This window comes from Engystomops pustulosus, chromosome 3, assembly GCF_040894005.1.
Source record: "Engystomops pustulosus chromosome 3, aEngPut4.maternal, whole genome shotgun sequence".
In the NCBI taxonomy this organism is placed as follows: domain Eukaryota; kingdom Metazoa; phylum Chordata; class Amphibia; order Anura; family Leptodactylidae; genus Engystomops; species Engystomops pustulosus.
The window spans coordinates 76,268,923-76,296,030 of record NC_092413.1 but is presented as its reverse complement, the minus strand read 5'-3'; the positions used below and the strand labels follow the sequence as shown (position 1 = coordinate 76,296,030).

Genomic DNA, 27,108 nt, shown 5'->3' with positions numbered 1-27,108 from the left:
TGTATATGTTAATCATTTGCAGACATTTCTGAAAATCATCTTCTGCGCAGTCCATCACTGCCAGATTGCCAGACACAGAGACCAACAGTTCACAGCCTGCCTCTATAACAGAGACCAACTGTCTCGTGTCAGTAACGATTCACTAACAGAGACCTACAGTGCGCCGCTAGCCTCTATTTACTAACACAGACCAACAGTGCAACGCCAACCCCTATAAACTATCAGAGACCAACAGAGTACATCCAGTCCCTATATACTAACAGAGACCAACAGTGCACCACCAGCAGCTGTATACTAACAGAGACCAACAGTGCACCACCAGCAGCTGTATACTAACAGAGACCAACAGTGCAGATAAATAAACAAACTGAAATAAACAAAACGTTAACTGCTATTTTAGTGGATATACATGTGAAGCTTTCATAGGCTTACAATTTATAGTCCGTTTATATCAGGTAAGAATTTTATTAGAGAATCATCTGTTTTCAAAGCTGAAAACCTAACGTAGATTTGAACTTAATCCAAAACCGTAATGATTATTATTTGATAAAAAGTATCTACTACATATCATCAATGACTGGCATCCTTTAACCCATGTTTAACAAATGTTTGACAAACCCTTGTAATACAGAAATGATTACATTTAATTTTTATTTTTATCTTTATTCATATAGCGGTTTTGAAAATGGACTATTCAGTGGTTGATTTAGAAACTCTTCAAGCTTTATATGAAAATGTAAGTATTGTTTGTCAACACAAATTTATTGCAACTTGAATCTTAATTGACTTTTAAATCATATTTTAAAAAATCATAAAGGGCTTATTCACACATGCTTGTACTTTACCTGTTTTGTTTTCATTTGTATCCACATATTTTTTCACTTCAGTATAGCATTGTTCTGTTTTTTCATTGCTGCAAAATAAACCTGATGGTTTAACATTAGTTAGAAGGCATAACCCATGGTTCCCCAGTATCATCAGTAAAAAAATGCACTGCGCACAAATGTCATCAGATTTTTTTTGCTAAATAACGAATAATATGTCAGGCTCTACAATTCGGTCAATGGACGACGGATTCTATTCTCTAAATTGCCCGATCTCACCTTTGGCATTGAACAATAGATTTTTACCGCACCTCATGTTAGGATAAACCTGAAGCCATATAGAATACCTGAGGCACATACGCAAGTGGTTTCCCAAGAGGTAGAACGAATGCTAAAGTTAGGGGTCATTGAGGAATCTGAGAGCGGATGGTCAGATCCAATAGTGTGGTGCCCAAACCGAATGGGGAGTGCAGTTTCTGTAACAATTAAAGAAAGCTTAATGAGGTCTCCAATGTGGATGCCTACCCGATGCCAATGGTGGAAGAACTAATTGAAAGGTTACTACATTGGATCTCACAAAGAAGTATTGGCAGATCCCACTGTCAAAGGAGGCCAAGGAAAAGACTTCCTTTTCCACCCAAGAAGGATGCTATCAGTACATAAAGATGCCTTTTGGGCTGTTGGGGGCTCCTGCCATGTTCAAAGGGTAATGGATCACATACTGATTCTTCATAAGAAATATGGCGCTGCATACCTAGATGGTGTTGTGATATTTAGCCATGATTGGGAAAGTCAGCTTAATAAAGTACAAGCAGTTTTAGATGCTTTAAAGAACATCTCCACCAAATGCCCCTTGAAATACCACAGTCACAGTATAAAGTCACCTGGGTAACACTGTGATCCTAAATTATATATACCCCCCACAACACAACTGTCCACCACGCTCCCCCACACATAAAACATCCCTTTATTATATATAAATATTCTACTAGAATTATAGCATGTACAGCACCCCCTCTAATATATTCAAAGGCCTTTAATATACCCCCCATTTAAATTATATACAGACCCTCTCCTTCTTAAATAAAAATAAATAAAAATAAAATATGGCTCCACGTATACAGCCCTTCCAGCTTAATTATATTCCATACCCTATTAACAGCCACCCATAGTTTAATTAAAATCCAGCCCCATATACAGAACTCACTAGTTAAATTCTTATCTGACCCTAACATATAGCTCACCCCCTCTAGTTTAATTATATACAGCCTCCCATATAGTACCCCCTAGTTTAATTAATATGTTCCCCCCATATTTAGATCCCCCTCAGTTTTACCATATACAGTCTGCAACATAGTCCCACCCCTTGTTTAATTATTAACTTGCCCCATAAATACATTCCCCCACCCCAGTTTTATTATATTCAGAAGCCGCCCCTCACACTTAATTTATATATAGCCTCACGTATATAACATAAATAACCTGCCGGTAATTTATATTATGTATGACCATATATAATTCCCCCATCAAGTCTAATTATATACAGAGCCTCCCAGTATAAGAAGCATCAGGCCCCACATGAATATATTGAGATCCCCAGACCCCCTCTTCCCCAGTTTAGTAAAACTGATATCTGCAGGCAGTGTGCTCCCACGCTGAGCGGCTTCCTTCTTCTTCCGGCTCTTGGCTCGTGGCTCTACGCAGAGACACAGGCGGTGTGACGTTATCATGTACATAACGGACATGTGTACCTTTTCTATTGCATTGAAAAAAAATCAACTGCATTCTGCAGAATGACATTCTCAAAAGTGCTTTGATGCTGCTGAAATGTTGAACACATTTGTTTTGGTCATGTCACAAATGATGTCATATCCGTACTTTTCATGGGTTTGTAGTACACCCAACATATTGTATACCACATTATGATTTGAAAAGTGCTACAGTATTTGATGGCGCTATAAAAATAAAGATCATTATTATTACCACAGCTACTACAAAAAATCAAATACACTACAAAAGTCAATTTATAGTTGATAAACTGATATTATACTGTTTTTCTGTGAAACACAATTAAAATGTTTTATGGGTATGGCTACTTGACAAGACTTGTACTTACTGTGATCACATTTGAAAAAGTCTACAGTAAGTATCAATCTCTCAATATCGATTGCAGTGTGCTATTGGCCATCAAGAGTGGTACGGTATATGTTTTTTTTATTATGTTTTGGACCTCTTGATATTGCATACTATAGGTGGTTGAGAAAACTATAGGAGAGCTAACCCTCTTTTGTTTCCTTCTTTTTGTACAACTAGATTGTTGTAGAATACTAGGTCTGTCGATATAAGAGACAATTGCTGAAATTTTGACAGACTGTGAATTTTTTTTCCTAAATATGAATTAGAATGCGAATTAGTTCTCCTAACGGAACATGAATACACTTGCAGTACTGAATTTGTAGCAGTGGGTTTAATGTAAGGCGGCACATTAACAGTGTTTGTAGCTGTAAGTAAAATGTCCAAAATACTTATTTGATGTTTTTGTACATCAAAGTGAATTTTAAATTCATCCCATTTAAATTTATATACCTCAGAAAATTTCTGGCTTCCTCTCCTGTGCCTCCCCATCATGAAGAGGTCATCAATAGAAAGACCACACCACCTCATGTGGTAGAGATAAAGATTTTCTGCACTGAAAAGAAAAAAGTCCTCACTTGGCCATGTACAGATTAGGCAATGAGGGCATTTGAGTATTTACTGTATCTATCAAGTGCATATGATAGACATTGCAGTGCAATGTTGTGATTTTGTAAAGGACATAATCCTACAACATGTGTTTACTATCCTTGACATAACCAAGCAGTGCAGTAACCAGTGGCTGGGGATATATAACTATCCATTCTCCCATGCCATGATCCATTTCCAGCCACAATGGACCTTTATGGTGGAGTGAAAATGCCCTTATACACTTTAGCATTAGAGTGGAAGACCAGGACCACTGAGCACTGCCAGGGAGTCAGCAATTCTTCCTGTGTTATGGCACCAGATTGTAAACAATAATCAAAACTTTTCTCAAAACATCCAAAAATGCATTAATGGGATTACACTGCAACAATTTTGATATATTGGGGCACATTTAATAAGGTTCCATGCGCACAATTTCGTCAGACTTTCTGATGTTTTTGGGGATTGCACGGCTTTGACAGGTATCTAACAGGGGTCTGCGCTGGGATTGTGTCACACGCGTTCGGATTTTGGCGCAGCTGCGCTGGCTTTCATGCGACAGAAATCAGGGGCCGTGCTGTCGGATGATCCGACTGATGTGGCCTGAGCGCAGGATTTAACTTTCAAATTGTGTCGCAAGACAATGCACTTACATGCACCAGGAAGAAGGTGAACTCTGTCGGGCCTGAGCGGGGAAGGGACACATACGGGTTATCGGGCGTGCGATCTAAGTGAATTGACGGACAGTGTATGATCGTCGGACAATGCACTTTTGGTGAACTCCTTGTATAAATCAGCATTTAACAATACCACTCCCCCTTTATCAGGTGCTCTATAACTAAATTGTCATCACTTTTTAATTTTTTTTGTTTTGAAACTGTTTTTATTAGGTACGTATTAACATACACATTTTCAAGTATACATTAATGGCAGTAGCTATTTTTTAACAATATGAAGGGGTAACATATATCAGAGTTATTGAATGAAGCAAACTTCCGGCTTTCCCATAAATCCCAACATTGTCATCCAATTAGGGAGAAGAGACAGGGGGAGAGGAAATGGGGAGTATCAAGGATAACAAATGGGATATCTTACAATAAAATAAGGATAACAATAACATTACTAATATACAATGACTGCTTTCACGGAAGATGACTCCATATTCAGTTAGTTATATGCATGAGAGTTACTTGGAATCTATCCAAATATAATAACTTTTTTTACTGTGTTTAAAACCATAATGGAAAATAGCGCCCAAAGTCGAAAATGTCACTTTTTTGCCATTTTGAAAAACATTTTAAAAATCAATAAAAAGTGATCAAAAGGTCACACTGTCCTAAAGATGATAGCAATGAAAACGTCTTCAAAAGTTGCAAAAAATGACACCACCCACAGCTCTGTAAACTGAAGTGTGAAAAAGTTATTGGCACCAGAAGATTGCAAAATAAAAAAAAATATTTTTGTACAGGAAACGGGGTGTCATCCCTTGAATGCAAATATAAAAGGAGGAGAATATGCAGCCATCTCTAAGCTTAATGTAGTAATGTGTTAGAAAGAAATACAATAAAAGTGAACCAATAAACGCAGCCTGAGTTAACGCTATTGCAGCCCAAGTTAACGGTCATTTGCGCGGGTTGAGGGGGTTGGACTAACCAGCATAGAATGACCTATGCAAGGTAAAAACAATACCTCGGCAGCACCAATAATCCTCTATAAAAGACATATTTCCATCAGTCTACATTAAGAGTAATAATAGATATAGGTCCATGGACTCTAAAATGGGAAAAAAGAAAAAACATATGTATCTAGGCTAGATTCCTCAATGAAATCTTCCACAGTCCTGTAAAGGAATAGCCCTATTCATACAATACAAGAAGACCATTCCGCCAGTAGTTGCTGTTGGTAGTTCACATGAGTCACATTAGGGGACCTCTATTGTACGGAATTTTCCCACCGTGGACCAGGTCGATGGTTCTAGAACTGCAGGAAGCTGTAGATCTTGCTCATATGGTAGCCACAATGGTATATCCAGGGGTTGGATGTTGAGTATGGGTCATGCCGTCTCCAGATCCGCTGGGGTTATGATAATGATTTGTTTACCATTCTTCAAGATCGAGAGCCCAAAAGGAAAAAGCCATCTAAATGGAGTGTTGGCGGCCCTCAGGGGATGTGAGAGTGGCTTTAAGGTTATTCTTTTTGCCTCGGAGGATGGTGCTAAGTCCTGGAAAAGCAAAATGAGTACTCATATTTTAGCTCACCATGAGCTCTACATGCTTTCAGGATTGCTGCGGCATCGATATAGCTGAGAAAACTGCAAATGACATTCCGGGGGGGTTCCCCAGGCCTGGGCTTGGACCGTAGGGCCGTATGTATGTGTTCAGCTGATCTGGCCTACTAGGGGGCTGAATAAAGCTTTTGCTACCTCTGGCAAGGCCTCATGGCCAATGGTTTCAGGTAGGCCCTGTATTCTCACATTGTTTTGTCTGCTGCAGTTTTCCTTGGCTTCCGCTCTTGTTAAAGCCTCATTAATCAACGTGTAGTGAATAGACATGGCTTCTTTCACTTTACCATTATAATGCAGCATATCATTTTGTGAGGCCTCCACCTGCTCAAGCCTGTGACTGAGGTGCTTAATATCGGTTTTAATCTCAGGTAGGTCTCTTGCTAGGGGGCTCAGGGCTTGGAATAAGACTTTAATAGTGTCTGAATATTCCCCTGTACTTTCTGCCTCTGAGTCCTTCTCTCCCGCATGGTCCGAGGCAGTGTCTTGGAAAGGCGAGCTGGTGACGCGCTGACTTTTTCCTCAGGTATTTCTCCAAATCTACTGGGCCAAGGAGTGTCTCTATGCTTATCTTTGCTGCCTTTCAGCATTTTTCCTTGCATTGCAGCTGTGGTGCATGCCGAGGTATTCCAGTGAGGAGCTGCAGATCACACAGCCATCATTGTTTGCAGTCAAGCTCCGCCCCCCACTTTTTAATTCTTGTATAGCTAGAAGAACACTTTTGTATGGCATCCCCACAGGAGTGGCATGGCTATGACAGAGACAGAATGCATGCTGTGCTAGCTCCTTCTCTGACCTGGGGACTTCACCGCTTATGCCCGATATTCAGCACCACAATTCAGCAGCTAATGGGACCTAAACGCCTCAAGACTCTACGGATATCCCCTGCAGTCACTTTGAGAGCCACCACCCATGGACTTTGTCATTTGGTGCATCTCTGTACCGCTGACCAACCGACATCCCAACATGGTGGCTCCCCGCGTGGCACCGCAGAAGGCACCCGTGCCTCCCATGTCATTGGGAGAAGAGCTACTGGTGACAGTACTGGACAGCTCCTCCGATTCAGATCCCAGGTGTTCCAGACCCTTGGACAAAGATGTTCCAGAGTTGCGGCTAAGCGTGCGGCTAAGGGGAAGACCAGACCGGGACTACAGAGACACCGACCTAATTATCCACTAGAAGGATATGCATGCACATTCCTTGCAGCCGACACACTGTACTTAGCCATCAGGGAGCCATTTTGGACCTGACGCAAGGCGAGCACTACTTACTAATAACACACAGTAGTAGCCCACCCGGTGACCCCCTGCATCAACACCTCTGCTGACAGCCCACCAATCCAGTCTACACATACATCAGGGAGCTGTGAGACTGTAATGCCACCCCATAGTGATGATGCAGGGTATACTTCTCCAGAACACTGTGCCTCCCCACCTCTTTATTCAACTAATGGCACCCTCAGAATTTCCTACTGAACCACAGCAAATCACTCCACTTGCCCAAACCTGCATCTTGGGGTGAGACCGCCTCTGAGTGGACAATTTCACCTACTCCCGCACCAACTCAGTTTCCGTAGCCAGTCCCACTGTCCCTCAACAGCCCTTGTCAGGAAAGGCTTTCTAAATCATGTGGCCTCGTCATTTCGGGACTTCCAAACATGTTGCCATGCCAGTTCTGTAGAAAGAGTCTTTACTCATGAAAGTGCTGGAAGCTCTATCAGAATTGTGCACTCTCAAAGCACACCTGAGGGCAATCCCCACTAAAGACGACCTGGAGTGCTATGTTGCATGGTTGGAACAGTCTTACAGAACATGGTACACACAAAATGGCCGTTGCTTCTCTGTACAGCACCTCTGCATCACTCCCTATCCCTAAGCCATGTTCGTTTAGCAAACCAGAATAAAGATGGATTAAATCACCAGGAAGGGTGAGTGCCATTCCACAGCTCTTAAGACTCAATTTTATCAACTCCAGTATCTGGCTGGTCAGCTTGATTATGCAGAAAATAGAGGTCGGTGGAACAATATTAGAATCTGCAAGCTGCCCGAGTCCACTAAATGGTACAAACTCCACGATACACTATGTTGATCTTCAATGAGAATTTGGGGGGCCCTGCATACTTGGCTCTCGAACTAGACAGGGCCTTTTGCTCCTTGCAGGCCCGCCTGCCATCTCCAGCTCCCCCTAGATATGTCATTTGTAGAGTGCACAGGTACCAGCTGAAAGATCGCGGATAACATTTGAGTGGTGGATAACATTACTTTCCATGGCACCAGTATTCAGCTTCTCCCAGACCTGTCCTAATGGACTCTTCTTAAAAGGCAGGCTTTGAAGCCCCTCTTGACATTACTTCAAGACCAAGACATTCCATACACGTAGAGCTTCCCTTTCCAGGGGACAGACATAGATCATGTGTCATCCAGATGTGGCTCCACCTTTAACTGCAACCCCAGAAGTCCCTACTTTGGATTTCCTAGATTGGCCGATCCTCCCAACTCCTACGGATCCTGCATTCCCTCCACGCTCACCATAGCCTCCAAGACGCAGGGTGCCGAATGGCCCTGAGAAGTGAAGAGAAGTGAGATGTCTCCAAGATGATCCTCCGGAATAACCTCACCCGTCTCGGGGTTTGTTGTATGGTTGCACTAGTTCTCTTCTTTTCTGTGTTGCTACAGATTATTCTTATCCTGTAGAGGACCCAAGAGCGCATGCCTAGCTACTTGCTAGTAGTATAGCATGCTCACTTGGTTCAAGACAGTCAAATAAGTTCTCCATTTGAGACCTTGATCCACTAGTTATCTGTTGTATGCGGATTCTAGTGAGTTAGCTGATTTATGAACAAAATGTTTGTAGTATAATCTCAAAGAGGATTGGCGGTGACCCTAGGGTAAGGCTTTCCCCATAGAAAGTCACCTTCCCGATTGGAGAATCGCACCCAGCTAGTCTGGATGTGAGGTTTTTCTCTCCACCCAGTCTTGCTTAGGTTTTCTCCTTCCTACCCCTGTAGCCTACGTACAGCACTTTCCTTCTCTCTCTTTCCCTCATTTTGTCCGCTGCTACCACACTTTACCTCACTCCTCCTCCCTACTTGGTCTTTGGCTTTGTGTCTTCCCCTTCCTCCTCTTTAACATTCTTGTATCCACCACCCCGCCCTCCCCTGTATCTCTAATTCCCAACATGGTAGGAAGTGCACACTAGCTTCTTCCCCGGATTAACCTTATGTCTCTCCTCAGGCTTACACTTCTACATTCTCTTGTTACTTGATGCATATAGGTTCAGCCTTCCGACTCTCTTCTCCTCCTCCATCCCCAGAACCAATTTAGAATATGGAAAGTCTGAAAGTGGGTTCCTTAAATGTTAGAGACTTGAACAGACCACAGAAATGCTTACAATTTTTATACGGTATGCATAGGCAAAATGTTAACGTGTTATTCTTACAGGAAACTCAATACTGGACATACCCCTGCCTTCCAAGATTGGTATTTGTCCAGATGGTTTCATGGGGTTTCGATTGCCTTTCATCGGTCACTTACACACGTAGTTTTGGATGAGAAGGTAGAAGAGATGGGTGGATATGTTTTTATTAAGATAAATGGTCAGGTGTTCATGTTTGCAGCTCCCCAATTGATCCCCTGTTCCTGCTTACAAGAAATACCTAACCGTGTTGTCCGATTTTCTGGAGGGAACGTGGATTGTGGGAGGGGACTCGAATTTAATGTTAGACTCCTCTTTAGACAATTCATCTGGCAGATGCCTTGCCCCCACCTGGCAAGGGATCTACATAAGCTTCAGTTCGTTGATATCTGGCATATCCTACACCCCTGGGATAACGGCTATTCCTATTATTCTCCAGCCCGCGACTCATATAGTCGGATTGACCTCTTCATCCTTAGCCATAGAGCCCTCACTTGGAACTTAGTGGCTTCCATCTGTAACACTGGCCACTCCGATCATGCCCCAATTTACTTAACGCTTTATATCCCTTACATCCCTGCTGACCTACATCAAACCCTCCCCTGCAAACTGTAGACATGACACCCAGCATGCTTAATATGAAATGGGAATCACTTAAATGACTTATGCAAAGTCAGTTCAGTGAGCATGGGACATGGTTGAAAAGGGAGAAGGGGCAAGCCTATCTGCTCTGTTCCAGCGTCTGCATTCTCTCGATTCCCAATACAAGCAATCCGCCGCTTCAGATGAGACTTAGTAATAGTCAGAGACTTGATACGTTCCCTACAAGACAAAAATACCTCTTGCAGCATGTGCAGTTCAAAAGTCATCTACATGAACATTCTTACAAATGCATTATTAAGATTGCTTCACCCGCTGACACCTATGATCCTGCCGAAATTATTGTAGGCTTCCATTCTTATTACTTCTAGCTTTATAACATCAAGGGCCATATTGACAATATGAGCCCACATTCCTTTTTGGAACGACTAGAAGAGTACATAGATGATACTAAAATCCCAGTGCTACGCCCAGCGGTATAGTGAGCCTAGAGGAGGAAATTAGAACGACAGAAGTCTCAGAAACCATAAAAAAGCCCTCAGACGTGATGGGTACACTCCCTGTATTTAACAAAGCATTCAGGAAATCCCTGACTCCTTTCTTGACCAAGGTGTTTAATGCCATATCACCTGAGCTAGCGTTCCATTGGTTACCATTTTTGGGGCTGGTATCCGCTACTGTTGAAAAGTTATGAACTTTTTTTTTTAGGTACAATTCTGTACTGGATTTTTTACTTTTTTTGGTGTTCACCATATAGCTTAATAATCATGTTATCTTTATTCTATGGGTCAATATGATTATGGGGATACCATACTTGAACATTTTTTCTTAAGTTTTACTAAATTTTCCAAATAAAACCTTATGTGGGGAAAAATCTATCATGCATCGCCGTCTTCTAATATTTTTACTGTTTTGGTTACAGAGCTGGTTGATTGGCTTGTTTTTTGCGGGACATATTGTGCATGTTCAGTAATGATTTACTTTTATTCTACAAGTTGTTACGGATGCGTTTATACTATACATGTGAAGTTTGTGTTATGATTTAGACTTTTGTGCATTTATATGTTTCTATATATGTAATAGGGCTTATGGGCATGTTTATTAATTTACTTTTATTGAATAACATTTTTTTTAACTTTTTTTAATTGGTTTCACCATGAGACATGAACAAGCAATCATCTGATCGGACCTCAGGGCTGCCATAGGAATGATCGAGGGAAAGATCCATGGCAGGCACTCCGACCGCAGGTGTTACACTGGGATGTCGGCTGTTAGTTACAGCCGGCATCCCATGTATCCCGATGCCGACTGCAATCCGATCTTGAGCTGAGCCGGCATCAACTCTGCGGCAACAAATTTACATAAATCATCAATACATAGTACAGATGATAATAGTAAACTTTGTAATTATTAAAGAGATATCTTTTGTTATCATCTTTTTCTTATTTAAGTACTGTAGTTTGTGTAAATCAGTTTTCTGTCCTATATGCCACTGACAGATAGTTTAGAAATAAAGGAACCAGATAATGGTCCATATGACAACTCTTTACATTAATTGTATAGTCGTATATCATTAAAGAACTGAATCATCAAATGAAATGGCTTCTAGGCATTGATAGCTTTAAATTGTATACACTTGTGTAGCCCACTACTGCAGGAGAAAAAATACTGTAGAAGAAAAAAGGCAAAGGGGAGCTGCTTTCCTTAATTAAATAAATTACAAAGTTTACTATTATCCCCTGCACTATTCATTTCTGAAAAAATAAATATTTTCAGTGTTTGATTTTTAAGAAAATTTAAATTTATTGCAGGAATATTTGGTTATTTGATGTTTATGTTTATTTAAAGAGAGCTGCTTCAGAAGAGCAGGAGAAAATTGATAAATATGTCAAGACCTCAAGAAATAAGGATGGTTCAAAGCCCCTGGACAAACCTGAGCAGTAAGTTTCACTTCAGGCATAAATGCAAATGATAGTGGTGATCCACCATAAGGAGGTGCTGGAGCTGGAGGAGGGGGGCATGTGTTTGTGCTAATCTTCTCTGATTCTGTCCAATTAGCAGCAGGAAAAATCATTGAATCCACTGTGGGGTACAAATTGTAATCTCTCTCATCTGGATTTTGTGTTTACACAGTTAACATTGTGTTTTATATTGTGCTTACATTGCAGATATATCACAATTGCATTCACTTTGTGTTATCATCGCATTTGTGCTGCATTGTGATTACATTTACCTGCACTAAATGCAGTTTGCCTGTGTAGCGTGCAGGGTGCGCCAGATTTAGGATTTCTGGTGCCTATTCTTCACAAATCTGGCGTCCTCTGCACAGCTCCGACAGAGTGCACCACCTTTTTTGGTGCACCTTTAACACGTGCAGGTGACACAATTATGTTGGACTTGAAATCTGGTGCACGGTTCAACTGATCCAACCCCTGATTTGTGTCGCATGATGCCTAGTTTAGCTGTGCCACAAAAGGGTCACATGCAACGCAAATGTGCCATAGGTACTTCTTAAATGCCTGTGCAAGCAGTTTGCGCTTTAAAAATGGGTATCATTGCCCTTAGCTCTGTAAACGAAACAAAATTGCCTCTTAGAACATGGAGATGCAAAAACAATTGAATATCTCACCAAATGACTTACCGTATATACTATACGGTATAGTATAAGCCGACCCGAGTATAAGCCGAGGCTCCTAATTTTACCACAAAAAACTGGGAAAACCTATTGACTTGAGTATAAGTCGAGGGTGGGAAATGCATTGGTCACAGCCCCCCCAAGTATATAGCCACCAAGCCCCCAGTAGTATATACACAGCAGTCCCCTGTAGTATATAGCTGCCAGCCAGCCCCCAGTAGTACATAGCCTGCCAGCCGCTGCCCCAGTATAGTCTGCCAGCCCCTGCCCCAATATATAGCCTGTCAGCCCCTGCCCCCTATATGTAACCTGTCAGCCCCTGCCCCCTATATGTAACCTGTCAGCCCCTGCCCCCTATATGTAACCTGTCAGCCCCTGCCCCCTATATGTAACCTGTCAGCCCCTGCCCCCTATATGTAACCTGTCAGCCCCTGCCCCAATATGTAGCCTGTCAGCCCCTGCCCCAATTTGTATCCTTTAACCCCCTGCCCCAATTTGTAGCCTTTAACCCCCTGCCCCAATTTGTAGCCACCAGCCCCTGTGCCCTCTTAAAGAGCCGGATCCCCGGCCCGTTATGGAGCCGGGTCCCCGGCCCGTTATGGAGCCGGGTCCCCGGCCCGTTATGGAGCCGGGTCCCCGGCCCGTTATGGAGCCGGGTCCCCGGCCCGTTATGGAGCCGGGTCCCCGGCCCGTTATGGAGCCGGGTCCCCGGCCCGTTATGGAGCCGGACAGTTAATTTAAAAAAATAAAAAATCTAAACTCACCTTTTCGGCGGCCGCGCGAGTCTTCTAAGCGATCCCTCTGGCTGCGGTGCCAGGTCCGTGTGGCGCGCAGCTCTGACACACAATATGATCGCGGCGGCGGCTGAAGTCAGTGACTCGGACCTGGTGCCGCAGCCAGAGGGATCGCATAGAAGACTCGCGCGGCCGCTGAAAAGGTGAGTTTAGATTTTTTTTTTTTAGTCTTTTTTTTTTTTTGACTCGAGTATAAGCCGAGTTAGTGTTTTTCAGCACATTTTTTGTGCTGAAAAACTCGGCTTATACTCGAGAATATACGGTATATAAATGAAGTCAACCATAAAAAAAGTATATAAATGGGGTATCACTGTCATTGCGTTGACCCATAGAATAGAGATAGGATATTATTATGGTACAGTGATTGTCCAAAAAAAGTTATAACCAATAAACCAAAATTAATAATTTTATTATTCCCACCAAGAAAGAGTTAATAAAATCTTTTCAATTAGCTATTAAATTCCCCTGAATGATGTTCATCTGTGAGGTAGTAAAGGTCCTCTTTAACATATACATGCACAGATAATTTTTCCCCAGCCAATTTTTTGGAAAACCATTTTCCAAACGGTTGGAAAAATTCTTGATGGTAAGAGGGGCTGCCTTACAAGATGGCAAAAGAGGCATGGTTTTCCTTGTCCCATCCTGGAAAACTTATTTGCATATTTCCCAAATGTCAGTTTATGCAGAAATAACTTTAGAATGCTTTAACAGACTCTTGCTTAACAGATTTTGAAACTGTGTTCATGACATATTGTACTCCATAATTGGAAAACAGGTGGTAAATTTTTTTTATTTTCAACATTTGCAAATTCTTTGCTTTTGTGGGCATCATATTTTAAATGTAATTTTATATGTTAACACATTAAACAGATTTTAATTGGCTAATATTTGCCAGGAATTTAAACAAAATGGAAGACATATTTTGATCTTTATGATGTTGTCAGTAATATGTTTAATTAGTTTATGTACATGGTTATGCAGGATAAAAGGAAAACTTGCATTTTAAACTATGTTGTGCAGATTTCTTTTGCTCCGAATACCCTTTGTGTTAATGTTTACTTCTTTTTAAATTATTTTTAATTCATATTTGGACCGCCCACTGACTTTAGACATCAGCGGGAGCAGGTCCAAAGTCTGCAGCGACGTCTTTAGACCCTGAGGCCCTGGGGAGAAGGGAGATGGGGTTTGTTACCTCTTATAGATGCCTCAGTTACAGGGGAAAACTTGTAAAACAAAAAAATAAAGTAAAATTAAAGGAAAAAAAAGTTAAAATGTCTCCCAGGGCTCTTTTATGACCTCATGGGGGACATATAAAGTAAAAACACAAACACAAAAAAATATTAATAAATATTCTTAAGAACACAATGACATTTCCCCATATAATAAAAAAAATCCCCCGCTACACTACAAAAAGCATCGCCATTGTCACCCCGTTTTCCCGAGACTATACATATTATATATCAAAACGACCTAAACAAAATAGGGAATTTATTAATAATGTTCATTTTAAGTTAATTTGAAAATTTAAAAAAAAGTACTATAAATTACAAAAAAGCCTTTTTCCCACTTTTAACCCAAAATAAAAATGAAAAAAAAAATGTTGAACCTTTTATTACCTTTTTAACTAGCTCTATGTGTCCTGATAAAAGTTATGGCCCTTTAACTGGCGAAAATGAAAATTCGCTAAAAATGCCTGGTCACTAGAGCCTTTTCAAGCCACGTCACTAAGTAACTAATTTTATATTATTAAGATGTTTACAAATTGATCAGTGATTTGAAAATTTTAATGGAAATTTAAGAATAGTTATTTTTAGGGACCATGGGAGGATGCAGAATAAAATAGGGGCCATTGAGATTTTGAAGGATAGATAGGTGCAAGTGATAGACACTGAACGTTCAGTTGGAAAGGTATGCGGAGATCCAAGAGAATGCCAGGTCAGTGATGCCGAGATAATGTAGTGTCTGCAGGAAGGAGAAGAGGAGAGAAGTGGTGCGTTGGCAGCCAGTAGATCATTAGAGACTTTGGTCAGAGCAGTCTCAGTGGAGTGATTTGGTCAGAAACCAGATTGTAGTTGTCAAAGTGGGAGTCGTGTGTTATGGGGTTTGGGGGTGTATGTTATCCTAATCTTCTCTCATACTGTCAGTGGTGAGATGTAATTTCTCTTTGTGCATCTAAAGGCTATGTTCACACACATTCTAAGATTCTGTTGACCTTGAGTTTACACAGTGTTTACAAAAATGCAATGTTACATGCATTGGTAGACATGCATGTAATGTAAACGGAAATGCAAACGCTATGTAAATGTAAGCGCAATCGAGACATCAACGCATACACCACATAAGCGTAAGTGCGATGCAAACATGACATAAATGCAAATGGCATGTAAATGTAAGTGTAAACGCAAACGTGATGGCACGGAAGTGTAAATGCGCCGTAAAAGCAAGCGCCGTATACATAAGCAAAAACACAAGCCAAATTCGACATAAACGCAGATGCTATGTAAGCATAAACGTGACGCAGAGGCAAATACCACATAAGCTTAAAAACGATGCAAATTCAGCATAAACTGAAAATCTGCATATGCATAAACGCACCTCAAACACTGCATTTGTGTAAAGTCGCATAAATGCAAACAGAAATGTGAGACAAACGGCGCACAGGCGGAAGTGCACCGCAAATGCAGCGAAGCGTAACCCTGGCGCAGATGCAGTGTAAGCGTAACTGTGACGCAAACAGCGTGTAAGAATAACCATAATGCAAACACTTTGTATGCATAACGCAAATGCAGCATAAGCGTAAACGCGACATAATTACTGCGTAAACGTTATGCAAACGCAGTTAGCTTAAACGTGACGCAAACGGCATATAGGCGCAAATGTGACATAAACGGAGGGTAAGTGTAAACGTGATGCAAACGGCTTGTAAGTAAGCGTTAAAGTGGCGCAAATGTGGCCCCTATGCAGTCATTGCTTACCCCAATACTTTTTACATCACACCTCCCGGATAGTCTCACCAATAGTTATAGGCCCTGGGTGCAGGCAGGCACTTTTCAAATCCTTTTCAAATGGCGGGGGTGGATTTTACCTATCACCAGATTAAACATTTTCCTCTATTCTCGGGTCGGAAACTAACCCTAGACCTACACCATTTGAATTGATTTGCTCAGAGGGTCCTTCTATTAAGGGCCTGATCTCCAGCCTGTACTCCATACTCAATGAGCAGACAAATGTATCACATCCTTACATGAACAGGTGGGAATCATGGTTGGGTAAATGGCAAACTATTTGGGCGAGAACACGACAATCGTCTATTTGCGCTCTATATTAAGAGCACCAACTTCAAATTTTATTAAATTGGTATCGCACTCCCAAGCTTCTACATAGATTCTACCCGTCAGTTCCTAACCTATGCTGGAGGTGTGGAGGGTTTGATGCTACATTGTTCCATATTTTTTGGAGTTGTCCTGTCCTGTTTCACTTTTAGCCGGAGGTTAGGTCCCTCATTGGTGGGATCCTCAACGTGCAAGTCCCACTGGACCCTGAAATTAAGACATTCGATCTCTATCCTAGTTCTCTCAAGGGTCCGAGTGCCAGGTTGTTACTACATATAATAACAGTGGCAAAGTGTTTGATATCCTTGAATTGGAGACGTAATGCTCCCCCATCATTATTGGAATTGTATGCACGTCTTAGGGATCTCCAATCAATGGAATACATTACTGCCGTGTTCGCAACACTAGCGATAAATTCGAAAAAAGAGCTGGACTCAATGGGACGCATAGAACGCTAGATTGATTTCCTGAGTGTTAATGTGTTATTACACTACATGGGATGCTATCATACTTATGCCATACTATAAGGAATACTCTATATATGTAACAACTGTTATTTTCTCTCTCTCTTGTTTTTTATGTTTTGCTATTGCAGAACCCTGTACTGTTTTTGGTTCTTTTATTTGCCTTCTCTGTATTTCAATATATGTTCTTGTTGTTTAAAAAAAAGTGGTGAAAACGCTGCGTAAGAGCAAACATGACGGTAAGCTGCGTAAGCCTAAACGTGACACAATGGGGCAGATTTATCAAGCTGTCTGAAAGTCAGAATATTCCTGGTTGCTCATGGCAAACAATCACAGCTCAGCTTTCATTTTACTAGTGCTCATGAATATTTTAAAGGGGAGCTGTGATTGGTTGCCATGGGCAACTAGAAACATTCTGACTTTCAGACAGCTTGATAAATCTGCCCCAATGTATCTATGTGTATAAATGTATGATTGTAACTTGCATGTGTGAGTATACAAATATGTATAATTTTTAAATGGGAAGCGGGGCCCCAATCAGAAGCCTTCTATGGTGCCCTGCCTCTCCTAGTAACAAATGCTGACTGGCATTGCGCATGTCTGAGGAAAGAGGGATTACCTCCGAAACGTCACAGGACACACCGGGCGTTCGGCTTCTTAGTGGAGCCAGGATTACATAGTGTGGACTTTTAAAACGTGGACTTAAGCATATTGAGCCGGGAATTGGTGATGTATATATATGCCTTTATGTCCGTTGTTATCCAAGATTAATATAAAGAAAGAGTTTGGATTGCACAGTTGGTCTTAGTATTTGTTGAATGGTTTGCTGATCACGGTTAATGGGAGAGCCTGTGAACTAGACCAGTGTACACACTATGACATAAGGTGCTTGATTGTTACTTGTTGAAGGTCAAAATCCTTACCATACACCTCGATTATTTCATTGAGGGTTGTAGTTTGCAGACTAGGGTCACTTGTTGAAGGTCAAAATCCTTACCATACACCTCGATTATTTCATTGAGGGTTGTAGTTTGCAGACTAGGGTCACTTGTTGGTTTAATTTTTTTAGTTTTTCTATTTCCACTCCTAGCCTCTGTTTTTTTAGCACATACTTTATAATTCTCCAAGTTCTTTATATATATTCTAAGTGCTTGATCATTTCTGACAAGCATTTAAGATTATATGTTGGGTCTTTCTCACATTATGAAACATGGCTACCTAATCAGAAAGCTGACATTTCAGAGTGGAACGAACTAGACGTCACATCATGGCACCAAACTTTCCAGAAATGATTGCAGTTTCCATCCTGGGCCTCCATTGCACATCATATTTGGAAACCACCTGTATTTCCAAAATGCCCATTACACCACTTATATTACACTATACCACATATTACACCTTATTAAATTCTCCAAGGGGTGTGTTTTCAAAAATGATGGTCAGTTTTTTGGTTCTCCTTTGAATTACACCACTGGGGCTCTCCAAATAAATCCTGATACATGTAAAGGATTTCTGTAAAATGTGGCTTCTAAAAGGCCAACATCCCTCTTTTCCTCCACTGTACGCCCATACAACATTTTATATGCACATATTTCTACACACGGGAAAAATAATTTTACACATTTTTTGGGGTTATTACATTTTTTATCCCTTAAAAATTAGGGGTAATTGTGACTTTTTTGGGAAAATTTTAATCTTTTTCATTTTTGGGACCTAAGTGGATCTTACACCTGTATGGGCAAATACACATATTACACATTGCTAAATTCTCCAAGGGGTGTAGTTTCCAAAATTGTGTCACTTGTTGCTATTCTCCTAAGTTTTGTACCCCTAGGGCTCTCCAAATACATTCTGACACATGTAAAGAATTTGTCAAATTTGACAAACATCCCTTCTGGACCCTACTTTCCCTTCTGGGCCCTACTATGTAGCAATACACCATTTTATATGCACGTCTGGGGCAGTTCTACACTTAGGAGAAATAGTTTTATATATTTTTGGGTGTTGTTTTATGTTTTATCCCTTGTGGCTTAATAAAATTTGGGGTAAAAGTTTTTTGGGGCCTAATTGAATCAAACACCTGTTGGGGCAAATACTCATATTACACCTTTCTAAATTCTCCAAGGGGTGTACTTTCCAAAATGGTGTCTCTTGTTGGGGCTCTTCTCTGTTTTGGTACCACTAGAGCTCTCTAAATGCAAATTAAAACTTTTTTAGGACATATTTGTCCTTCAAAAACTAAACAACGCTCTTTCCCCAACCACCACCCTGTGACCGTACAGCAGTGTACAGTGACATAATAAGTATCGGCATACTCAGGAGGAATTGCACTAATTATTGTAAAATTCATCCTTTTTAACACATTGTGAAGGTGCACATTAAGTTTTCAATGAATATATTGTTAAATAAAATTGCATTTCTGTAATTTTACTTCCATGTATTTTTCACCCTCATTAAACGATCATAGGCTTAACATTTTTCACCAAATTTCCATTTATTTCATAAATAAATACTAAACATATTGCTTAAATTTCTCAACCAAGATGATGTACAATCTCAAAATTACCTGGATATGTTCCAACGTTATGACCACTTATAGTGACACATGTCAGATTTTAAAACGTGTGGTTTACATAAGGTGTTCTGTTGCATGCCCACCAGTCTTAATATTCTAAACTTGAAACGATGGACATTACACTGCATGTGCAATTGTGTGGTAAGGCAAGCATAGTGGCACACATGTAGTCCACTACATAGATAACATAGGAAGTGAGTCTCTGATGAATTTTGAAAATTAACCTATATTTTCACAAGCAAAGTAAGTGGTTTTTCCCTGATTTTTATAATGGACACATTTCTTATGATGGCACTTAAAAGCTCCCACTTGGAAAGAGGCACAATCATAAAAGACAGTCAGTTCCCGTAACTTGCTTGGTGCTATTTTTTAAAATTTGATTTGGCTTTACAGAATTTTTCAGATGAGGGTCACTTCTAAGTATCCTCCAATGCTACTAGAAGATATTTTCGGACACTTTTATGGCCTTTTAACAAATGTGGTAAGAAAGTTTAAGGTATGCACAGCACAAGGATTCTTATTGGCAATCCTGGTTTTGTGCTTTAGGCATTTGGTTTGAGAAAGGGCAGAGGACTTTTTAAAAGCAGTAGGTACCAGTTTCTTCTGATATCCCTTTTCAGATAAAAGCTTTAAAGGGGACCTACCACCACGATTCTACCTATAAAGGTAGAACGGGTGGTAGGTGGATGAATGGGACGTAAGGATAGCCCCTTCCTGGCTATCCTTTTGTAAACTTTAATGTCTTTATATGCAAATTTTGTCCGGCTACTCTCCGCCCCAGTAGCCGCTTAAAAAAATTAGCATATAAAGACATTAAAGTTTACAAAAGGATAGCCGGGACATAAGGATTAGCCCAAAAAGGGCTATCCTTACGTCCCATTCATCCACCTACCACCCGTTCTACCTTTATAGGTAGAATCGTGGTGGTAGGTGCCATTTAAAGCTGCTCTTTAAAATCTTTTTCAAATGAGCAATGAGTCAGTGATCACCTTTCCTTCCTTGATTCAATGTGATAACCAGTTCTAAAAACACTCTACTCAGTGGCCCAGATCTATTAAACTATCTGCACCAGTTTTCTGTCTGACGTTCCACTAGAAAGAATGTACAATCTGCTTGCACATGTATTTATGAAGTATTTGCGCCAGTTTTGTGTCTCTGCTGCATTATGTCCATCATGACAGAAAAATGTGCACCTAAACGGAGGTGTTAGTGCTTACTCGGAGTTTGCAACACATTTAACTAAACAGAATTGTTTTGCATGCTGTATATTAAAGGTTTTAAAAATGATGCACACTTCCAGAGGAGTACAGGGTGCACCAGATAATTGAAGACCAGTTTTTCAATTATTTGGTGCACCCTGCACAATTGTGAGGCATACTGCACTTAGTGGGGCTCATTTACTAAGGGCTCCGCGGCCGCAGTTTCGTCGGGTTTCCCGACTTTTTCCATTTTGCGACTAATTCCGCTGTGATTTTGGCGCACGTGATCGGATTTTGGTGCAATCGCGCTGGCTTTCACGCAAAAGAAATCGGGGGCATGGCCGATGGAAAACCCAAACGGATTTGGAAAAACGCTGAATTTAAAAACGAAGTGTTTCGCAAAATCAAGCACTCACATGCACCGAGAAGAACCAGGTGAACTCCGGTGGACCTTGGCGCAGCAGCAAAACCTGGTGGACATCGGGCGCACGACCTTAGTGAATCGCAGGAAGACCCGAATCCACGTCGGAGAACGCGCCGCTGGACCAGGACCGGGCCGGGTAAGTAAATCTGCCCCATTGTGTTCTAATAAAAACAAAGACCAGTCATCAAAATTTCTTCTTGGGGTTCAATGATAGTATTTTGCTGTTCAAGAAACCATCATGAGGTCTATTTGAATATAGTGCTGACAAGTCCAATGTAAGTAACACGTCTTCCCATTTAAAAATCACAAATCACAAATAAGGCTAGCGGAATCTTTCAAGTAGGATGGAAGAGTGAGAACAATTTTTTGTAAATAAAAGATCTTTGAAATGGGAAAGTTGGCTGATGAAGGATCCAATACCTTAGATTATAGGGCAACCTGGGGGGTTGTTTCATCTTTGTGCTCTTTTCTGCATTTGTTTCTCAATTCCATCACATTTTGATTTCCAAGTTTCCAAGTGCATTATACTAGGTGTCACGAGGAAATACAATTTTTACTGCAATGCAGAAAACAGTCACTCAGTTGTTTTTTTAACTAGAGCAATATAGATTTCTTTAAGCAGTAGTGTGCGAGTAAAAACTGAAGCTCAAGAATAAAAATAAAAGGTAAGAAGCGTGAAAGTTGAACTGTCAAGCTCAAAAAACTTTTTTGTACCAAGGGGTTGTCCAGAATGAAGTCGTCCAAAAAACATGCTACACCTTTCCATAGATTGAGTGCAATAGTGTGGCCATATTTCATGTCTGTCCCATGTTTCAATGATCAACAAGCACCAGCAATAAATGTTATGTTTGGAAATATCCAAATTGTGAGCATAGCAGTCACATAGACATTCTTTTAATAAAATGTTATGTTTTGTCGACAGCTAATGCAAAATAATGTATTATTAATGTGTTATGTATATATATTATTTTACACAGATTCCTTTACGAGCTTTCAACAATACCAAATTTTTCAGAACGAGTACTTTGCATTTTGCTGCAGACAGCCATTTCAGAGAACATTGGTGTTATGCAACGGAAGCTTGAACTATTACAGAAAGTTTGTAAGGTCAGTCAAATTTAAATTATTTATGTGACCCTCAATTTAGTCAAAATACATAGCTATTGGTAGCAATGTATGAGAAGCTATCCACTACTCTACACACTTTGATCTCACACAGAGTGTTGTGAGAAAGTGAGAGGTGTTGTGTGGGAAAACCGCTATCGGTCTTACAGGCAGATGAAATGCTGGTGGTAAAAGCCCTGGGTTTGTCTGCAGTAACCCAAGGGTTAATGCAGACATGATAAGCAGGAATAGTCTGTTTTGTCTGTGTTGGCCTAGCTAACACAGACACGTTTGTAATGTCCGTACTGGGCCTGCTTATTATGGAGTAGGGGTAGGCTGGTAGTGGGACTCCTACTCCACCCGGGCTTCGGTCCTGGGCTTTTGTATAGCCCACAGGTGCAGGTCACAGGCCTTGTTAGGGCCTGATTTAGTCTGCAGGCCAGAAGCAGTAGGGGAGGCCCTACCTGGAGAGCTGAAAGCGAGATTGCATTCTCACAGCAAAGGTAACTGAGGGTCTCCTGTCTTGCTGCTGGCCAAGAGCGTGTGCCAGGCAGCCTGGTACCCGGATAGCTAGGGTCCTCCAAATGTATTAGACAGCGCCTAGCCGGGCAGGAATTACTTTTATAATGTTTTTGCATGTGCCTAAGCCAAGGCTGAATTTGTGTTCTGTTTTGCAAGTGTGAATAAACACTTAAGTTGGACTTTTAAACCTGCGTGTGTCACTGCTTCCTGCACTGCTACCTGTCAACTACCAGAGCAATTCCCCACATATGGTGGATTGGAGCGGGCAAATTGCAGTGAAGTATACACTAGTGCATGTCCTGGAAGTTGACAGCACTGAAGCTGCAAGCCACAGCCATGGAGGAGTTAATCAAGCAGCTTGTCCAGTCCAACGTGCAGCAGCAAGAGACAAACAGATTGCTGCTCCAGCAGATAACAGCCCTGACCGCTGCTCAGCAAAGGACTGTCCCAGCAATGACGGTGAAGGACGCCAGGAAAGAGGTCCGCAAAGCTATGACCAAGATGACCGCCGAGGATGATGTGGAGGCCTATCTGACAGGCTTTGAGAGGATGGCCACCCGAGAGAGGTTGCCACAGCAACACTGGGCAGAGGTGTTGGCCCCCTTCCTCGTCGCTGATCCCCAGCAGGCATACTACGACCTGAGCGAGGAGTATGCCCGGGACTACTCCAAGGTAAAGGCAGAGATCTTGGCCCGACTAGGAGTGGATCAGCATCTACGCGCTCAAAGAGTGAATAGCTGGAGATACCAGGAGGCGCTACCACCGAGGGGGCAGATGCACCAACTTGTTCACTTGGTCCGCAAGTGGCTTCAGCCGGAGACATCAACCCCAGCCCAGATGGTCGAGAAGGTTGTTTTGGACCGTTTCCTGAGGGCCTTGCCGGGTGAGATCCAACAATGGGTGGGACACGGGGACCCGTCTGATGCTGATGCGCTGGTGGGGTTGGTGGAGAGGTTTTGTGCCACTCAGGGCCTAACAAAGAAAGCCCCTTATACCAAGACAGGCCTTAAGGCACGGAAGGTCTTGTCACCCACAAATTCCCGGGGCAGGACAACGCCCAATGTCCGGGAAGTACTCCAGGGGAGGAGGAGGGGGAGGCTCCCACCTGTTGGACCTGCCATGAGCCAGGTCATATTGCAGCCCATTGCCCCAATTCCTCAGAGCCCATGGACTGCAGTTCCGCCAGAAGGGTTTCTCTCTATGCTGCCCCTGTCTACACAGCTACTAGCCCCGACTCTGCTGATGAGCGCCACCTGTGCCGGGTGACTGTGGCAGGGCATCCAGCGTTGGCCCTGCTGGACTCAGGCAGTCGGGTGACCTTGATTAATGGGTCCCTCACAGACCCCAAGGCGGTCACAGGGCGCACAATTGGAGTCCTGTGCATCCATGGGGACGTAAAGGACTACCCCACCACAGTTATTAACTTCCAGACCTCTTGTGGAGAGACACTACATGAGGCAGCGGTTGTCAAGAACTTGCCCCATGACCTTATCTTGGGACGGGACTTCCCCATGTTCTGGACTCTATGGCGGGGAAACCAAGAGTTGGGGGGTTGTTCTCCTGTGTTGTCTGGTCAGATCTCTGAAGCCGAGCCTGATGACCCAGACTCTGGAGTTCCTGCCGTAGGGGTGACCGCCACAGAAGATGGAAGTGTAATGTTTCCCCTAGATGTTATGGCAGGCGAAACTGAGGAGGTAGTGACAGGACCGCAGTTGTCTGATTTGGAGGTATCCCGTGACAACTTTGGTACTGCCTAACTCCAGGACCCCACTCTGGTCCGCGCCAGAGAAAATGTGGTAGAAATTAATGGCGTACCTCAGCACCCAGGTGCGGATAAGTTGTTCCCTCGTGTGGTGGTAAATCAGGAGTTATTGTACCGCATTGATAAGGTCCACGGTGAAACCCGGGAGCAGTTAATGGTGCCTCAGCCATATCGTCAGATGGTGTTAGACCTTGCACATAAGCATGTGATGGGAGGGCACCTAGGTACCACAAAAACTCTGGAACGCATATTGCAGCGTTTTTACTGGCCAGGAGTATATGATAGGGTAAAAAGGTATTGTGAAACTTGCCCTGATTGTCAATTGCATGCTCCCATGGTACACTTTCGAAGTCCGTTGGTACCTCTGCCTATTATTGAGGTACCCTTTGAAAGGGTCGCCATGGATTTGGTCGGTCCTTTAGTTAAATCTGCTCAGGGGCATCAGCATATCCTGGTAGTCATGGACAATGCTACCCGATATCCTGAGGCCATCCCACTGCGGCACACCTCTGCGAAACTAATTGCTAAAGAGTTGTTTGCCATGTTCTGCCGGGTGGGACTTCCCAAGGAGATCCTCACAGATCAGGGGACTCCTTTTATGTCAAAAGTCACCAAGGAGCTATGTCGGCTCTTTAATATTAAACAGTTACGCACCTCTGTGTACCATCCTCAGACGGATGGATTGGTAGAACGGTTCAACAAAACTTTAAAGAGTATGCTAAAAAAGGTGGTAAACAAGGATGGGAAGGACTGGGATGTACTATTGCCATATTTAATGTTCGCCATCCGAGAGGTCCCACAAGCCTCTACTGGGTTCTCCCCGTTTGAGTTAGTGTATGGCAGACATCCCAGGGGTCTCCTGGACATAGCCAAGGAGACATGGGAACAAGAGCCCACCCCCCACAAAAGTGTAATAGACCATATCGCAGATATGCAGGACAGGGTGGCAGCCGTCATGCCCATTGTCAAAGAGCATATGGAGGAGGCACAAAGAACTCAAAGCCGGGTTTATAACAGGTCAGCAAAAGTAAGGAGCTTTAGTCCCGGTGATCGTGTGTTGGTGCTAGTCCCCACTGTAGAAAGTAAGTTTCTCGCTAAATGGCAAGGACCGTATGAGGTTATAGAGAAGGTAGGAGAGGTGAACTACAGGATACGTCAGCCCGGACGGAGAAAACCCGAGCAGACTTATCATGTAAATCTGTTGAAGGCCTGGAAAGACAGAGAGAGTCTGCATACAGAGATGGTCCTGGCTAGTCCACCTCCTGCGATACCCTCACCGGCCGCAGATAAGCCTGTGCCGGAGGCAGAACTGCGAATAGCCGATACCCTTACCAAAGAGCAACAGCGAGAGGCTCGAGAGTTTGTAGCAAGAAATACAGATGTGTTCTCAGAGTTGCCAGGTTACACATCTGTAATTAAACATGATATTGTCACTGAGCCAGGGATAAAGGTAAGATTAAGGCCGTACCGAGTCCCTGAAGCTCGTAGACAAGCCATATCAGAAGAAGTTCAGAAGATGCTGAAGCTAGGGGTTATTGAGGAGTCCAAAAATGAGTGGGCCAGTCCAATTGTTCTAATTCCCAAACCGGATGGGACGTTGCGATTTTGCAACGATTTTAGAAAATTGAATGAGGTGTCTAAGTTTGATGCCTATCCCATGCCCCGGGTGGACGAGCTTATTGAGAGACTAGGGGGTGCTCGGTACTTCACCACCCTGGATCTAACTAAAGGATATTGGCAGGTACCCCTGACAGATAGGGCTAAAGAAAAGACAGCCTTTATCACCCCTGAGGGCCTTTTTCACTATGTTGTATTACCGTTTGGGCTTCATGGGGCCCCCGCTACCTTTCAACGGTTAATGGACATAGTGTTAAAGCCACATAGGAGATACGCCTCCGACTATCTAGATGACATTATCATCTACAGCCAAGACTGGGCGAGTCACTTGGCCAAGGTACAGGCCGTAGTGAACTCTCTAAGGGCAGCGGGCCTGACTGCAAACCCCAAGAAGTGTGCGCTGGGAATGGAGGAGACACACTATTTGGGGTATGTGATCGGTCGAGGTATAATTAAACCTCAGATCAACAAGATTGACGCTATACAGGGTTGGCCTCAACCAGTGAGCACAAAGCAAGTCAGGGCATTCCTGGGCATTGTAGGGTACTACAGACGGTTTATACCAAACTTTGCCACCATGTCCGCTCCCCTGACAGACCTGCTGAAGGGTAAAAGGCCTGCCATGGTGCGGTGGAATGAACAAGCAGAAGGTGCTTTTCAGGCATTGAAGTCTGCGTTGTGTGGATCTCCCATCCTCATTGCGCCAAACTTCAAGAAAGAGTTTATTGTGGAGACGGATGCGTCAGATGTAGGACTGGGAGCTGTCCTGTCTCAGGAGGTGAATGGCGAGGAACACCCCATTACTTACCTGAGCAGGAAGCTCACGCCAGCTGAAAAAAA

At 42.5% G+C, this 27,108-nt stretch overlaps 1 protein-coding gene across 1 annotated transcript in view; it reads left to right on the top strand.

Moving 5' to 3' along the window:
- The window catches only part of FMN2 (formin 2), a 280,120-nt gene that overhangs the window by 148,727 nt on the left and 104,285 nt on the right, over nt 1–27,108 (top strand). The window contains exons 8-10 of the mRNA XM_072141131.1: nt 675–736; nt 11,689–11,780; nt 22,241–22,370. Coding sequence (XP_071997232.1) covers nt 675–736; nt 11,689–11,780; nt 22,241–22,370 — 284 coding nt within the window. The remainder of the gene's footprint in view (nt 1–674; nt 737–11,688; nt 11,781–22,240; nt 22,371–27,108) is intronic.